Source organism: Schistocerca americana, chromosome 1 (assembly GCF_021461395.2).
Source record: "Schistocerca americana isolate TAMUIC-IGC-003095 chromosome 1, iqSchAmer2.1, whole genome shotgun sequence".
NCBI lineage: Eukaryota > Metazoa > Arthropoda > Insecta > Orthoptera > Acrididae > Schistocerca > Schistocerca americana.
In genome coordinates, this window is record NC_060119.1 from 58,031,140 (window position 1) to 58,049,139 (window position 18,000).

General features: G+C 58.5%; 1 protein-coding gene across 1 annotated transcript in view; it reads left to right on the plus strand.

The window, feature by feature from the left end:
* LOC124596657 (mucin-19-like) overlaps positions 1–18,000 on the plus strand; it is a 107,268-nt gene that overhangs the window by 33,407 nt on the left and 55,861 nt on the right. Inside the window, exons 2-4 of the mRNA XM_047135890.1 lie at positions 8,024–12,490; positions 12,536–14,605; positions 14,651–17,989. Of these exons, the coding sequence (XP_046991846.1) occupies positions 8,024–12,490; positions 12,536–14,605; positions 14,651–17,989 (9,876 nt within the window). The remainder of the gene's footprint in view (positions 1–8,023; positions 12,491–12,535; positions 14,606–14,650; positions 17,990–18,000) is intronic.

Below are 18,000 nucleotides of genomic sequence, written 5' to 3' on the forward strand. Positions count from 1 at the left end.
GCCGTTCAACTGCTGTTTGTGTATGAGAAATCGGTTGGAAACTTTCCTCATGTCAGCACGTTGTGGGTGTCGCCACCTGCGCCAACCTTGTGTGAATGGTCTGAAAAGCTAATCACAGCATCTTCATCCTGTCGGTTAAATTTCGCGACTGTAGCGCGTCATCTTCGTGATGTAGCAAGTTTAATGGCCAGTAGTGTAATATTATCATCACTATCCTGCCCTAAGGTCAAATCTGTGGCACTTGCCTCCACTTAGTTTGAAATGAATTTGAGTAGACCAGTTGTGGTCAGTACCACAGGCACTCCTGTCCTATTGGTTTGTTGCTTTCCATCATGTACCGTTAGTTTTGTCATGACAGTAGCACTGAGGGGATTTTGCTTGCGCGACTGGTAGCTCTCCGCGGGCATCCCAAGAATCCCTGATGCAACAGCCACAGGAGGAGGATAGTGAGAAGCGCTACTTCACTGACAGAAAAAAACTACAATGCCAAAAAACAATTAATATAGAAACGTATATTGGGGAATACATTTGTCTAGATAAAATTTTTATGTGATTAATGTTGCAAGATCACAGGTTAATGGAAGTGAGACACAAGCCCTCACAGACTTGAACGCAAGCATGCAAACATTCATGAATTGTGTTGTACAGGTTCCAGATTTCAGTTTGTGGGATGGAGTTTCATGCATGTTGCCCTCGATCAGCTAATACAGGGATGGTTAATGCTGTTTGGGTACGATGCTGGAGTTGTCATCTGGTGATGTCCTATATGTGCTTAATCGGAGACAAATCTGATGATTCAGCTGGCCAAGGTGACATGTCAACACTCTGTTGGATTAAAATAGTGTTATCCTGATAGAAAATATCTATTGGAATGCTATTCATGAACGGCAGAACAACAGGTTGAATCACCAGACCGACATACAAATTTGCAGTAAGGGTGCTTGGGATAGCAACGAGAGAGCTTCTGCAGTCAAACAATATCACACCCCAGACTATAACTGCAAGTGTAGGCCCAGTGTATCTACCAAACAGACTCTTTTGTTGCAGGCCCTAAACTGGCCTCCTCCTAATGAACACACGGCCATCACTGACACCGAGGCAGAACCAGCTTTCATCAGAAAGCACAATAGACCTCCACCATGCCCTCCAATGAGCTCTCACTTGACACAACAGAAGTCTCAAATGGTGGCAGCCTAGGGTCAGTGGAGTGCATGCTACAGGGCTCCTGGCTCAGAGCTGTTCTTGAAGCAACTGATTTGTAACAATTTTTTGTGTGACTATGAAGCCACCTGCTTGTCAACTAGCTGCTGCAGATGCAGTACAATGTGCCAGAGCTCCGGCACGGAGAAGAAGATCGCAAGAGCAAAGAAGGCAGTGAGATGACATCTGCCAATAGCCCACTGACGAGGACCGTACCCTCTAGCTGAAGAGAATATAAGCGCCAGCCCTGCCAGCCTCAGGGACAGTATTAGCACAGGACCAGAACAGTAGTAGACCAGTGCTACGATAGCAGTGAAGTGTGGTCCGTATCAGTTTGCTTACATGGACCATGTATACTGCAAAGGACTTTGATTGTTTCCACTTTGCCCGGCAATTGCGACAACGTAATGCATTTAAAGTTAAGTATTGTCAGATCTGTTTTATTGAAATAAAACTATTAATGTGATTTGCTTGAATTGCTGTATAGCATTCTGAGAATGCAGCATCCTTTAGGCACCCTATTCGATACGAGTGGGCGGGACCCCACATTTTGGAGACGAGTATCCCCCAAACCCTACACCTGACGGCCATGGATTTTTTTTTCTGGCGCCTTAATTTCTCTTGTCTTTATTTTGCAGTAGCGTTCATTTGCTTTAACAGTTCCTTGTCGTTTTTGCTAATCAGTGTTTTCAGATGGGCGTCGCAGAAAATTTCTTGACTTGCTTGCCTTGTCTGTTTGTTGCATTTGTGTTTTCCAACATGTCCACCCCATCTCTCCAGCCCCCTGCTCAGGCGCCACAGCTGCAAGTGTTAGATGCCACACAGCTAATGCAGATGTTTCAGTTCCAGAAGCAACAAATTTCTACGTCACTCAACACGGTGCAGCAGCTACTGCATGCCCGACAGAACAAGCACCACCTACAGCAACACCTCCTGCTATACCGCCTTTTCAACAATTTTGTAAACAAGATGAGGAATGGCTCGAGTGGTTGTCCCAGTTTGAAGCTCACGTCATCGTTCACAATGTACCAGGTACTGTGAAACTTCCATATGTATTATCCATGGTAGGAAGTGCAGTGTTCCGACTCATGCAAAAACTTTTCCCAAACGTCGCACCAAGTGAACTTATGTATAATGAAGTTGTCTCTTTGGTGATTAACTATTATTACCAACAAGTGAATGTGGTAGCAGCCAGCTGTCAATTCTTTAATTCCAAAAAATGGTCAGAACAAACTTATCGTGAGTGTGGGTAACAGATTTGCAGGGTACAACAAGGAAATTCAAATTCAAATGTGTTTGCGGTGCTTTACATTCAAATTATATGTTGCGTGATGCGATCATGTAAAATGTACCTGATATCAAACTCAGGGAACACATTTTGCAACAGTCCGATCCATCGTTTCAGCAGGTAGTGCAAATACTACATCAGTACAATTCAAGTGCCTTTTCAGCTCATAAATCTGAGTGGCCAGTTTTTGTCAGGTTGAGTCCCTTAGCTGCGATTGGCCCATTCGATGGTAGCAGCAGCTTGCCACACCGAGTAAACAACCTTCTACACCGAGTAAGCAGTTCGCTACACAGGCGAAGAGAATGAAGTCTTGCCCTTACTTTTATTCACAACACAAATGCCAAGACTGCCCTCCTGACAAGCTTAGTGCCTCGCTCGTCGTAGCAAAGGACGTGCGCAATCCATATGTTTGCAACAGAACAAACATAAGAATTTGGTCCACTCACAAAAATCTAGTCACAAGGCCCATGTCATTAACGCAAAATATTCCAAGTCTGCAACAGGCAAGCGTTGTTACGCTACAACTACATACGCTACAACGCTAATTCCCGTCGGCAAGCGCTGGACAGTGATTTGCAGAGTACGTATTTACTTGTGGTTGACCAACCGTGAAGCCGAGTTTAACAAGGTACACCAGAGCAGTGACAGCCTTCAGACTTAGAGCATCAGCTGGTTAAATGAAACTACCCTTGGACTCGACTGGCCATAATGAAACGTAAATTAACTCTTAGAACGGTACTGAACCACGATGCAGTTCCAGTGAAGCAGGTCGTTCTGTTCAATGGCAGTTTCACATTGGATACCTGAGGTACCTACGTATGCTTGTGAATGGCCTCGGACTTGGTTCACAATGTACTAATGCCTGAGAGTGTTTCCGAGTTCGTTGGAACTATATGCAATCATATAATTTCTGTGACGTTGCTGGGTCGGAAAAAAAAACTTTTTCCTGATCTTTGTGGTCTTTGAAATGCCATTCCGAAAGCGACGGGTAATGGTGTAGAACGTTAGAATCTTGGGCCCTATGACGCAGTTAGATATCATAATTTAAATTGGTATTGTGCAGTGTAATATAGCGCATACAGTGATGCGGTACTGACGGGAAGCAGAACAGTTGAGTTAGGGCGTACTGCTGGATGGGCCCTGCCTTCGTAGCTCACGGCGCCGACTTCCTCTGAGTTATCTGGAACACAATCACACGCGCACAACATCGTTAATGAGACGACAGTCGGAGCCTCTCGAGATCAATTAAGGACGGTAACATCGATCATATCTGTCCACTGGTCAAACCGCGCACTCGTCAGGCCGAATTATAGCGTAATTTGCGTTATCAAAGTGACAAGGTGTCAGCTACTCCTGTTTCAGAATTTAAAGCTTGACATAATGAATTAAGTGACCCTGACCTCCATATCATTTGGAAGGAAATCATCACCAATAAGAAACCGTACAAACCGCACAAAGAAAGTTGGTGCAGTTGCTAAGATCCTAAACTTGCCTCGACTTTTAGTGGTGTTGAAATCCATGCTTGGTCATGCACATATAGGCATTCAGTAGGTTCCCCAACTCACTGAATCATAATATTGCCACGATTTAGTTTTTAATTGATTTCATTTCACATGGAAAATGAGCTCATAAGAGCAAGCACAAAATTCAATAGTATGTCTATCTGTACGGCTTCCGATGCGCGAATCTGCCTTGCGCACCACCCATCCGACAGTGCTGTACCGGGCATAGTGTCCGAGCCGAGCGTGATGCGCCGGGCGCGCTGGTAAGAAAGATAGAGTGTAAAGCAATGCGCATCTACTGAAGCGCCTACTTCCATTTCTGCTGTCACAATCAGTTACTGCCGAACCGCTCATGTTTACTGTACCAACAACTACGGCAGGATAAATTTTGGTTCGAGAATTTCCCAACTTTCTACTCGACTATATTTTCTCTACAGTGAACAACCCATACTCGTTCAAATGGTTCAAATGGCTCTGAGCACTATGGGACTTAACTGCTGAGGTCATCAGTTCCCTAGAACTTAGAACTACTTAAACCTAACTAACCTAAGGACATCACACACATCCATGTCCGAGGCAGGATTCGAACTTGCGACCATAGCAGTCGCGTGGCTCCGGATTGAAGTGCCAAGAACCGCTAGACCACTGCGGACGGCTATTGACTAACAGAACAAGAAAGAAACAGTACTTTCTTTACATCTCACGTATAAGATAAATATCAAGCCAGAAAGGCTTAGTCACAAAAGTTTTAAAAATAATACATGAAAGGCGATCGATTATGGGCTGCTCACATCTACAAAGCCTCAGGTAGCGACAGACTGAGACGCCCGCGTTAGCAAGTGCGGGCAGGTGAACATTACACCAAGAGTGCCGTCTAGTAGCCCTAAATAGGAGTAGGCTATTCAACATTTAAAATATAGACAGTTGAATGCTAAAATGAACAGTATTTAGTACATGAACTACCAGTCAGTTTTATTTATTTATTTATTTATTGTTCCGTGGGACCAAATTAAGCAGAAGTCTCCATGGTCACGGAACGAGTCAATACATGAAATTATAACACGATATTAGTAACAGATAAAATGAAATATAAAAAAACATATTCAGGTGACAAGTCATAAGTTTAAATGAAGAAAATCAACAATGTAACACTGGAATTTGCTTAATTTTTTAGCTCTTCCAGGAGCTCCTCGACAGAATAGAAGGAGTGAGCCATGAGGAAACTCTTCAGTTTAGTCTTAAAAGTGTTTGGGCTACTGCTAAGATTTTTGAGTTCTTGTGGTAGCTTATTGAAAATGGATGCAGCAGAATACTGCACTCCTTTCTGCACAAGAGTCAAGGAAGTGCATTCTACATGCAGATTTGATTTCTGCCTAGTATTAACTGAGTGAAAGCTGCTAATTCTTGGGAATAGGCTAATATTGCTAACAACAAACGACATTAAAGAAAATATATACTGCGAGGGCAATGTCAGAATTCCCAGATTTTTGAATAGGGGTCGACAAGAGGTTCTCGAACTTACACCATATATAGCTCGAACAGCCCGTTTTTGAGCCAAAAATACCCTTTTTGAATCAGAAGAATTACCCCAAAAAATAATACCATACGACATAAGCGTATGAAAATATGCGAAGTAGACTACTTTTCGTGTTGAAGTGTCACTTATTTCAGATACTGTTCTAATGGTAAATAAAGCAGCATTTAGCTTCTGAACAAGATCCTGGACATGGGCTTTCCACAACAGCTTACTATCCATCCGAACGCCTAGAAACTTGAACTGTTCCGTCTCGCTTGTAATATGCCTATTCTGTCTGATCAAAATACTGGTTCTTGTTGAATTGTGAGTTAGAAACTGTAAAAACTGAGTCTTACTGTGATTTAGCATCAAATTATTTTCCACAAGCCACGAATTTATTTCATGAACTGCATTATTTGTTACTGTTTCAATATTACACACAAGATCCTTCACTATCAAGCTGGTATCATCAGCAAACAGAAATATTTTTGAACGACCTGTAATACTAGAAGGCATATCATTTATATAAATAAGAAACAGCAGTGGCCCCAGCACCGACCCTTGGGGAACGCCCCACTTAACAGTGCCCCATTGGGACTGAACATCACTACCACTCTCAATGTTGCGGAGAATTACCCTCTGCTTTCTGTTCTTAAAGTAAGAGGCGAACCAATTGTAAGCTACTCCCCTTACTCCATAATGGTCCAACTTCTGCAGTAATATTTTGTGGTCAACACAGTCAAAAGCCTTTGTTAAATCAAAGAAAACACCTAGCGTTCGCAACCTTTTATTTAATCCGTCCAAAACCTCACAGAGAAAAGATAATATAGCATTTTCAGTTGTTACCCCCATTTCTAAAACCAAACTGAACATTTGAGAGCAAATTATGTGAATTTAAATGCTCCAGTAACCTTGTATATACAACCTTCTCGATAACTTCAGCAAACACCGGTGGCATAGAAATAGGTCTAAAATTGTCAACATTATCAATGTCTCCCTTTTTATAAAGTGGCTTCACTACTGAGTACTTTAATCGGTCAGGAAACCGACCACTCCTGAAGGAAAAGTTACAGATATGGCTGAGAACTGGGCTAACATATGTAGAACAATACTTCAGTATTCTGCTAGATACACCGTCATATCCATGAGAGTTCTTGGTCTTTAGTGATTTAATTATTAACTCAATCTCCCTCTTGTCAGTATCATGGAGGAGCATTTCAGGTAACAGTCTCGGAACACTTTTTTCTAAGAGCGCTATATGATTCCCTGTTGGGACTAGGTTTCTATTTAGTTCACCTGCTATATTCAGAAAGTGATTATTAAATACTGTACATATATGCAACTTATCAGTAACACGGACATTCCCACTACGCACTGATTCAATATCCTCGACCTGTCTCTGCAGACCAGCAACTTCCTTTACGACTGACCATATGGTTTTAATTTTATCCTGAGACTTAGCTATTCTATCTGCATACCACATACATTTTGCCTTCCTAATAACATTTTTAAGCACCTTACAATACTGTTTGTAATGGGCTGCTGCATTTAGATTTTGACTGTTTCTAATGTTTTCTTTGACAACAGCAGGCATGGCAACTTTTTGCTTATGTAAAAGCATTAGAAACACAATTTAAAGAGTGAGAACTAATTAACAGTACAAAACGTTCTTCTAAATAAGGGAAAAGTCATTGTTCACTGCGAGTCTTGAATAAAATTCCACTTGATGAGGTGACAGTTGGTTGCCTTATCCTGAATAGGTGATAGAGAGTCTGAATTAAATAACTATCACCTAGGTAGGAGACGAGATACAGGCAGAAGTAAAGCTGTGAGGACGGGGCGTCAGTCGTGCTTGGGTAGCTCAGTTGGTAGAGCACTTGCCCACGAACTAAAAATACAGGAAGACGAAATAGAGGGGTTGCAGCCGGTTTTCACGCTGTTCAGCCTCTTTCTGAAATTGAAAACGTACGTGAGATGTGAGACTGTCGTGAATGTAAGCGGGAGTATTAGAAAGATCAAACACAGGGACGGTCGCGTGAGCGAGGTGAAAACCACGTATGCCGGACACGGCGTCAGAAATACTAAAGTGTACAACCTGCCCTTTGAGGTGCCGAACGAGGAAGTAGCACGCTGCCTCAAGTTGTATGGAGAAGTTCTCTCTGTAGCGAGAGACTTCTGGCGTGCCGGGCACACATACAAGGTGTTAGATCCGTCAGGGCGGTCCTAAGGAAACACGTGCCATCGTTCATTGTCATAGGGGGATACGGAGAAGACGTCCAGTATAGCGGGCACCCAGCATCGTGCTCCATTTGCAGTTCCATGGAACACGTGTGGTGCAGCTGCCCGAGAAATAAAAGAGTGGCTCAGCTGCCGCGCGAAAACGCGGACAACGCGACTGAGCAGGCGGCAAGTTAGGCGGGAATTCTGGCGGGCTGGAGCCCGCGCGCCAACGACGAGCCTGCCGAAGCGGAAGCCAGCCGATGCCGCCCAGCCGCCAGCTGTGCCCGTCATTCACAGCAGCCAGCCGAGGCCGCCAGGCCGATAGCTGCGCCCGTCATTCACAGCAGCCAGCCGTGGCCGCCCAGACGCCAGCTGCGCCTGTCATTCACAGCAGCCAGCCGAGGCCGCCCAGACGCCAGCTGCGCCCGTCATTCACAGCAGCCAGCCGAGGCCGCCCAGCCACCAGCTGCGCCCGTCATTCACAGCAGCCAGCCGAGGCCGCCCAGCTGCCAGCTGTGCCCGTCATTCACAGCAGCCAGCCGTGGCCGCCCAGACGCCAGCTGCGCCCGTCATTCACAGCAGCCAGCCGAGGCCGCCCAGCCACCAGCTGCACCCGTCATTCACAGCAGCCAGCCGAGGCCGCCCAGCTGCCAGCTGCGCCCGTCATTCACAGCAGCCAGCCGAGGCCGCCCAGACGCCAGCTGTGAGCGTCATTCACAGCAGCCAGCCGTGGCCGCCCAGACGCCAGCTGTGCCCGTCATTCACAGCAGCCAGCCGTGGCCGCCCAGACGCCAGCTGCGCCCGTCATTCACAGCAGCCAGCCGTGGCCGCCCAGACGCCAGCTGCGCCCGTCATTCACAGCAGCCAGCCGAGGCCGCCCAGCTGCCAGCTGCGCCCGTCATTCACAGCAGCCAGCCGAGGCCGCCCAGCTGCCAGCTGTGCCCGTCATTCACAGCAGCCAGCCGAGGCCGCCCAGACGCCAGCTGTGCCCGTCATTCAGAGCAGCCAGCCGTGGCCGCCCAGACGCCAGCTGCGCCCGTCACTCACAGCAGCCAGCCGAGGCCGCCCAGACGCCAGCTGCGCCCGTCATTCACAGCAGCCAGCCGAGGCCGCCCAGACACCAGCTGCACCCGTCATTCACAGCAGCCAGCCGTGGCCGCCCAGACGCCAGCTGCGCCCGTCATTTACAGCAGCCAGCCGAAGCCGGCCAGCTGCCAGCTGTGCCCGTCATTCACAGCAGCCAGCCGTGGCCGCCCAGACGCCAGCTGCGCCCGTCATTCACAGCAGCCAGCCGAGGCCGCCCAGACGCCAGCTGCGCCCGTCATTCACAGCAGCCAGCCGTGGCCGCCCAGACGCCAGCTGCGCCCGTCATTCACAGCAGCCAGCCGTGGCCGCCCAGACGCCAGCTGCGCCCGTCATTCACAGCAGCCAGCCGTGGCCGCCCAGACGCCAGCTGCGCCCGTCATTCACAGCAGCCAGCCGTGGCCGCCCAGACGCCAGCTGCGCCCGTCATTCACAGCAGCCAGCCTTGGCCGCCCAGACGCCAGCTGCGCCCGTCATTCACAGCAGCCAGCCGTGGCCGCCCAGCCACCAGCTGCGCCCGTCATTCACAGCAGCCAGCCGATGCCGCCCAGCCGCCAGCTGTGCCCGTCATTCACAGCAGCCAGCCGAGGCCGCCCAGAGGCAAGCTGCGCCCGTCATTCACAGCAGCCAGCCGAGGCCGCCCAGCCGCCAGCTGTGCCCGTCATTCACAGCAGCCAGCCGAGGCCGCCCAGCCGCCAGCTGCGACCGTCATTCACAGCAGCCAGCCGTGGCTGCCCAGACGCCAGCTGCGCCCGTCATTCACAGCAGCCAGCCGTGGCCGCCCAGACGCCAGCTGCACCCGTCATTCACAGCAGCCAGCCGAGGCCGCCCAGCCACCAGCTGCGCCCGTCATTCACAGCAGCCAGCCGAGGACGCCCAGCTGCCAGCTGTGCCCGTCATTCACAGCAGCCAGCCGAGGCCGCCCAGCCGCCAGCTGTGCCCGTCATTCACAGCAGCCAGCCGAGGCCGCCCAGCCGCCAGCTGTGCCCGTCATTCAGAGCAGCCAGCCGAGGCCGCCCAGCCACCAGCTGTGCCCGTCATTCACAGCAGCCAGCCGAGGCTGCCCGGCCGCCAGCTGTTCCCGTCATTCACAGCAGCCAGCCGAGGCCGCCCAGCCGCCAGCTGTGTCCGTCATTCACAGCAGCCAGCCGAGGCCGCCCAGCCGCCAGCTGTGCCCGTCATTCACAGCAGCCACCCGAGGCCGCCCAGCTGCCAGCTGTGCCCGTCATTCACAGCAGCCACCCGAGGCCGCCCAGCCACCAGCTGTGCCCGCCATTCACAGCAGCCAGCCGTGGCCGCCCAGACGCCAGCTGCAACCGTCATTCACAGCAGCCAGCCGAGGCCGCCCAGCCGCCAGCTGTGTCCGTCATTCACAGCAGCCACCCGAGGCCGCCCAGCCGCCAGCTGTGTCCGTCATTCACAGCAGCCAGCCAAGGCCGCCCAGCCGCCAGCTGTGCCCGTCATTCACAGCAGCCAGCCGAGGCTGCCCAGCCACCAGCTGTGCCCGTCATTCACAGCAGCCAGCCGAGGCCGCCCAGCCACCAGCTGTGCCCGTCATTCACAGCAGCCAGCCGAGGCGGCCCAGCTGCCAGCTGTGCCCGTCATTCACAGCAGCCAGCCATGGCCGCCCAGCCACCAGCTGCGCCCGTCATTCACAGCAGCCAGCCGAGGCCGCCCAGCCGCCAGCTGTGCACGTCATTCACAGCAGCCAGCCATGGCCGCCCAGCCACCAGCAGCGCCCGTCATTCACAGCAGCGAGCCGAGGCCGCCCAGCCGCCAGCTGTGCCCGTCATTCACAGCAGCCAGCCATGGCCGCCCAGCCGCCAGCTGCGCACGTCATTCACAGCAGCCAGCATTGGCCGCCCAGCCGCCAGCTGCGCCCGTCATTCACAGCAGCCAGCCGAGGCCGCTCAGCCGCCAGCTGTGCCCTTCATTCACAGCAGCCAGCCGAGGCCGCCCAGCCGCCAGCTGTGCCCGTCATTCACAGCAGCCAGCCGAGGCCGCCCAGCCGCCAGCTGCGCCCGTCATTCACAGCAGCCAGCCGAGGCCGCCCAGCTGCCAGCTGTGCACGTCATTCACAGCAGCCAGCCAAGGCCGCCCAGCCGCCAGCTGTGCCCGTCATTCACAGCAGACAGCCAAGGCCGCCCAGCAGCCAGCTGTGCCCGTCATTCACAGCAGCCAGCCGAGGCCGCCCAGCCGCCAGCTGTGCCCGTCATTCACAGCAGCCAGCCGAGGCCGCCCAGCCACCAGCTGTGCCCGTCATTCACAGCAGCCAGCCGAGGCCGCCCAGCCGCCAGCTGTGCCCGTCATTCCCAGCAGCCAGCCGAGGCGGCCCAGCTGCCAGCTGTGCCCGTCATTCACAGCAGCCAGCCATGGCCGCCCAGCCACCAGCTGCGCCCGTCATTCACAGCAGCCAGCCGAGGCCGCCCAGCCGCCAGCTGCGCCCGTCATTCACAGCAGCCAGCCATGGCCGCCCAGCCACCAGCAGCGCCCGTCATTCACAGCAGCCAGCCGAGGCCGCCCGGCCGCCAGCTGTGCCCGTCATTCACAGCAGCCAGCCGAGGCCGCCCAGCCGCCAGCTGTGCCCGTCATTCACAGCAGCCAGCCATGGCCGCCCAGCCACCAGCTGCGCCCATCATTCACAGCAGCCAGCCGAGGCCGCCCAGCCGCCAGCTGCGCCCGTCATTCACAGCAGCCAGCCGAGGCCGCCCAGCCGCCAGCTGTGCCCGCCATTCACAGCAGCCAGCCATGGCCGCCCAGCCGCCAGCTGCGCACGTCATTCACAGCAGCCAGCCTTGGCCGCCCAGCCGCCAGCTGCGCCCGTCATTCACAGCAGCCAGCCGAGGCCGCCCAGCCGCCAGCTGTGCCCTTCATTCACAGCAGCCAGTCGAGGCCGCCCAGCCGCCAGCTGTGCCCGTCATTCACAGCAGCCAGCCGAGGCCGCCCAGCCGCCAGCTGCGCCCGTCATTCACAGCAGCCAGCCGAGGCCGCCCAGCTGCCAGCTGTGCCCGTCATTCACAGCAGCCAGCCGAGGCCGCCCAGCCGCCAGCTGTGCCCGTCATTCACAGCAGCCAGCCATGGCCGCCCAGCCACCAGCTGTGCCCGTCATTCACAGCAGCCAGCCTTGGCCGCCCAGCCGCTAGCTGCGCCCGTCATTCACAGCAGCCAGCCGAGGCCGCCCAGCCGCCAGCTGTGCCCGTCATTCACAGCAGCCAGCCATGGCCGCCCAGCCGCCAGCTGCGCCCGTCATTCACAGCAGCCAGTCGAGGCCGCCCAGCCGCCAGCTGCGCCCGTCATTCACATCAGCCATCCATGGCCGCCCAGCCGCCAGCTGCGCCCGTCATTCACAGCAGCCAGCCGAGGCCACCCGGCCGCCAGCTGTGCCCGTCATTCACAGCAGCCAGCCGAGGCCGCCCAGCCGCCAGCTGTGTCCGTCATTCACAGCAGCCAGCCGAGGCCGCCCAGCCACCAGCTGCGCCCGTCATTCACAGCAGCCAGCCGAGGCCGCCCAGCTGCCAGCTGTGCCCGTCATTCACAGCAGCCAGCCAAGGCCGCACAGCCACCAGCTGTGCCCGTCATTCACAGCAGCCAGCCGTGGCCGCTCAGCCACCAGCTGCGCCCGTCATTCACAGCAGCCAGCCGAGGCCGCCCAACTGCCAGCTGTGCCCATCATTCACAGCAGCCAGCTGAGGCCGCCCAACTGCCAGCTGTGCCCGTCATTCACAGCAGCCAGCCAAGGCCGCCCAGCCGCCAGTTGTGCCCGTCATTCACAGCAGCCAGCCGAGGCCACCCAGCTGCCAGCTGTGCCCGTCATTCACAGCAGCCAGCCGAGGCCGCCCAGCTGCCAGCTGTGCCCGTCATTCACAGCAGCCAGCCGAGGCCGCCCAGCCGCCAGTTGTGCCCGTCATTCACAGCAGCCAGCCGAGGCCACCCAGCTGCCAGCTGTGCCCCTCATTCACAGCAGCCAGCCGAGGATGCCCAACTGCCAGCTGTGCCCGTCATTCACAGCAGCTAGCCGAGGCCGCCCAACCGCCAGCTGTGCCCGTCATTCACAGCAGCCAGCTGAGGCCGCCCAGCCGCCAGTTGTGCCCGTCATTCACAGCAGCCAGCCGAGGCCGCCCAGCTGCCAGCTGTGCCCGTCATTCACAGCAGCCAGCCGAGGCCGCACAGCCCCCAGCTGTGCCCGTCATTCACAGCAGCCAGCCGTGGCCGCCCAGCCGCCAGCTGCGCCCGTCATTCACAGCAGCCAGCGGAGGCAGCCCAACTGCCAGCTGTGCCCGTCATTCACAGCAGCCAGCCGAGGCCGCCCAGCCGCCAGCTGTGTCCGTCATTCAGAGCAGCCAGCCGAGGCCGCCCAGCCACCAGCTGCGCCCGTCATTCACAGCAGCCAGCCGAGGCCGCCCAGCTGCCAGCTGTGCCCGTCATTCAAAGCAGCCAGCCGAGGCCGCACAGCCACCAGCTGTGCCCGTCATTCACAGCAGCCAGCCGTGGCCGCTCAGCCGCCAGCTGCGCCCGTCATTCACAGCAGCCAGCCGAGGCCGCCCAACTGCTAGCTGTGCCCGTCATTCACAGCAGCCAGCCATGGCCGCCCAGCCACCAGCAGCGCCCGTCATTCAATGCAGCCAGCCGAGGCCGCCCGGCCGCCAGCTGTGCCCGTCATTCACAGCAGCCAGCCGAGGCCGCCCAGCCGCCAGCTGTGCCCGTCATTCACAGCAGCCAGCCATGGCCGCCCAGCCGCCAGCTGCGCCCATCATTCACAGCAGCCAGCCGAGGCCGCCCAGCCGCCAGCTGCGCCCGTCATTCACAGCAGCCAGCCAAGGCCGCCCAGCCGCCAGCTGTGCCCGTCATTCACAGCAGCCAGCCATGGCCGCCCAGCCGCCAGCTGCGCACGTCATTCACAGCAGCCAGCCTTGGCCGCCCAGCCGCCAGCTGCGCCCGTCATTCACAGCAGCCAGCCGAGGCCGCCCAGCCGCCAGCTGTGCCCTTCATTCACAGCAGCCAGCCGAGGCCGCCCAGCCGCCAGCTGTGCCCGTCATTCACAGCAGCCAGCCGAGGCCGCCCAGCCGCCAGCTGCGCCCGTCATTCACAGCAGCCAGCCGAGGCCGCCCAGCTGCCAGCTGTGCCCGTCATTCACAGCAGCCAGCCGAGGCCGCCCAGACGCCAGCTGTGCCCGTCATTCACAGCAGCCAGCCATGGCCGCCTAGCCACCAGCTGTGCCCGTCATTCACAGCAGCCAGCCTTGGCCGCCCAGCCGCTAGCTGCGCCCGTCATTCACAGCAGCCAGCCGAGGCCGCCCAGCCGCCAGCTGTGCCCGTCATTCACAGCAGCCAGCCATGGCCGCCCAGCCGCCAGCTGCGCCCGTCATTCACAGCAGCCAGTCGAGGCCGCCCAGCCGCCAGCTGCGCCCGTCATTCACAGCAGCCATCCATGGCCGCCCAGCCGCCAGCTGCGCCCGTCATTCACAGCAGCCAGCCGAGGCCACCCGGCCGCCAGCTGTGCCCGTCATTCACAGCAGCCAGCCGAGGCCGCCCAGCCGCCAGCTGTGTCCGTCATTCACAGCAGCCAGCCGAGGCCGCCCAGCCACCAGCTGCGCCCGTCATTCACAGCAGCCAGCCGAGGCCGCCCAGCTGCCAGCTGTGCCCGTCATTCACAGCAGCCAGCCGAGGCCGCACAGCCACCAGCTGTGCCCGTCATTCACAGCAGCCAGCCGTGGCCGCTCAGCCGCCAGCTGCGCCCGTCATTCACAGCAGCCAGCCGAGGCCGCCCAACTGCCAGCTGTGCCCGTCATTCACAGCAGCCAGCTGAGGCCGCCCAACTGCCAGCTGTGCCCGTCATTCACAGCAGCCAGCCGAGGCCGCCCAGCCGCCAGTTGTGCCCGTCATTCACAGCAGCCAGCCGAGGCCACCCAGCTGCCAGCTGTGCCCATCATTCACAGCAGCCAGCCGAGGCCGCCCAGCTGCCAGCTGTGCCCGTCATTCACAGCAGCCAGCCGAGGCCGCCCAGCCGCCAGTTGTGCCCGTCATTCACAGCAGCCAGCCGAGGCCACCCAGCTGCCAGCTGTGCCCGTCATTCACGGCAGCCAGCCGAGGCCGCCCAACTGCCAGCTGTGCCCGTCATTCACAGCAGCTAGCCGAGGCCGCCCAACCGCCAGCTGTGCCCGTCATTCACAGCAGCCAGCCGAGGCCGCCCAGCCGCCAGTTGTGCCCGTCATTCACAGCAGCCAGCCGAGGCCACCCAGCTTCCAGCTGTGCCCGTCATTCACAGCAGCCTGCCGAGGCCGCCCAACTGCCAGCTGTGCCCGTCATTCACAGCAGCCAGCCGAGGCCGCCCAGCCACCAGCTGCGCCCGTCGTTCACAGCAGCCAGCCGTGGCCGCCCAGCTGCCAGCTGTGCCCGTCATTCACAGCAGCCAGCCGAGGCCGCCCGGCCACCAGCTGTGCTCGTCATTCACAGCAGCCAGCCGAGGCCGCCCAGCCGCCAGCTGTGTCCGTCATTCACAGCAGCCAGTCGAGGCCGCCCAGCCACCAGCTGCGCCCGTCATTCACAGCAGCCAGCCCAGGCCGCCCAGCCGCCAGCTGTGCCCGTCATTCACAGCAGCCAGCCATGGCCGCCCAGCCGCCAGCTGCGCCCGTCATTCACAGCAGCCAGTCGTGGCCGCCCCGCCGCCAGCTGCGCCCGTCATTCACAGCAGCCAGCCATGGCCGCCCAGCCGCCAGCTGCGCCCGTCATTCACAGCAGCCAGCCGAGGCCGCCCGGCCGCCAGCTGTGCCCGTCATTCACAGCAGCCAGCCGAGGCCGCCCAGCCGCCAGCTGTGTCCGTCATTCACGGCAGCCAGCTGAGGCCGCCCAGCCACCAGCTGCGCCCGTCATTCACAGCAGCCAGCCGAGGCCGCCCAGCCGCCAGCTGTGCCCGTCATTCACAGCAGCCAGCCGAGGCCGCCCAGCCGCCAGCTCCGCCCGTCATTCACAGCAGCCAGCCGAGGCCGCCCAGCTGCCAGCTGTGCCCGTCATTCACAGCAGCCAGCCAAGGCCGCCCAGCCGCCAGCTGTGCCCGTCATTCGCAGCAGCCAGCCAAGGCCGCCCAGCAGCCAGCTGTGCCTGTCATTCACAGCAGCCTGCCGAGGCCGCCCAGCCGCCAGCTGTGCCCGTCATTCACAGCAGCCAGCCGAGGCCGCCCAGCCACCAGCTGTGCCCGTCATTCACAGCAGCCAGCCGAGGCCGCCCAGCCGCCAGCTGTGCCCGTCATTCCCAGCAGCCAGCCGAGGCGGCCCAGCTGCCAGCTGTGCCCGTCATTCACAGCAGCCAGCCATGGCCGACCAGCCACCAGCTGCGCCCGTCATTCACAGCAGCCAGCCGAGGCCGCCCAGCCGCCAGCTGTGCCCGTCATTCACAGCAGCCAGCCATGGCCGCCCAGCCACCAGCAGCGCCCGTCATTCACAGCAGCCAGCCGAGGCCGCCCGGCCGCCAGCTGTGCCCGTCATTCACAGCAGCCAGCCGAGGCCGCCCAGCCGCCAGCTGTGCCCGTCATTCACAGCAGCCAGCCATGGCCGCCCAGCCACCAGCTGCGCCCATCATTCACAGCAGCCAGCCGAGGCCGCCCAGCCGCCAGCTGCGCCCGTCATTCACAGCAGCCAGCGGAGGCCGCCCAACTGCCAGCTGTGCCCGTCATTCACAGCAGCCAGCCGAGGCCGCCCAGCCGCCAGCTGTGTCCGTCATTCAGAGCAGCCAGCCGAGGCCGCCCAGCCACCAGCTGCGCCCGTCATTCACAGCAGCCAGCCGAGGCCGCCCAGCTGCCAGCTGTGCCCGTCATTCAAAGCAGCCAGCCGAGGCCGCACAGCCACCAGCTGTGCCCGTCATTCACAGCAGCCAGCCGTGGCCGCTCAGCCGCCAGCTGCGCCCGTCATTCACAGCAGCCAGCCGAGGCCGCCCAACTGCTAGCTGTGCCCGTCATTCACAGCAGCCAGCCATGGCCGCCCAGCCACCAGCAGCGCCCGTCATTCAATGCAGCCAGCCGAGGCCGCCCGGCCGCCAGCTGTGCCCGTCATTCACAGCAGCCAGCCGAGGCCGCCCAGCCGCCAGCTGTGCCCGTCATTCACAGCAGCCAGCCATGGCCGCCCAGCCGCCAGCTGCGCCCATCATTCACAGCAGCCAGCCGAGGCCGCCCAGCCGCCAGCTGCGCCCGTCATTCACAGCAGCCAGCCAAGGCCGCCCAGCCGCCAGCTGTGCCCGTCATTCACAGCAGCCAGCCATGGCCGCCCAGCCGCCAGCTGCGCACGTCATTCACAGCAGCCAGCCTTGGCCGCCCAGCCGCCAGCTGCGCCCGTCATTCACAGCAGCCAGCCGAGGCCGCCCAGCCGCCAGCTGTGCCCTTCATTCACAGCAGCCAGCCGAGGCCGCCCAGCCGCCAGCTGTGCCCGTCATTCACAGCAGCCAGCCGAGGCCGCCCAGCCGCCAGCTGCGCCCGTCATTCACAGCAGCCAGCCGAGGCCGCCCAGCTGCCAGCTGTGCCCGTCATTCACAGCAGCCAGCCGAGGCCGCCCAGACGCCAGCTGTGCCCGTCATTCACAGCAGCCAGCCATGGCCGCCTAGCCACCAGCTGTGCCCGTCATTCACAGCAGCCAGCCTTGGCCGCCCAGCCGCTAGCTGCGCCCGTCATTCACAGCAGCCAGCCGAGGCCGCCCAGCCGCCAGCTGTGCCCGTCATTCACAGCAGCCAGCCATGGCCGCCCAGCCGCCAGCTGCGCCCGTCATTCACAGCAGCCAGTCGAGGCCGCCCAGCCGCCAGCTGCGCCCGTCATTCACAGCAGCCATCCATGGCCGCCCAGCCGCCAGCTGCGCCCGTCATTCACAGCAGCCAGCCGAGGCCACCCGGCCGCCAGCTGTGCCCGTCATTCACAGCAGCCAGCCGAGGCCGCCCAGCCGCCAGCTGTGTCCGTCATTCACAGCAGCCAGCCGAGGCCGCCCAGCCACCAGCTGCGCCCGTCATTCACAGCAGCCAGCCGAGGCCGCCCAGCTGCCAGCTGTGCCCGTCATTCACAGCAGCCAGCCGAGGCCGCACAGCCACCAGCTGTGCCCGTCATTCACAGCAGCCAGCCGTGGCCGCTCAGCCGCCAGCTGCGCCCGTCATTCACAGCAGCCAGCCGAGGCCGCCCAACTGCCAGCTGTGCCCGTCATTCACAGCAGCCAGCTGAGG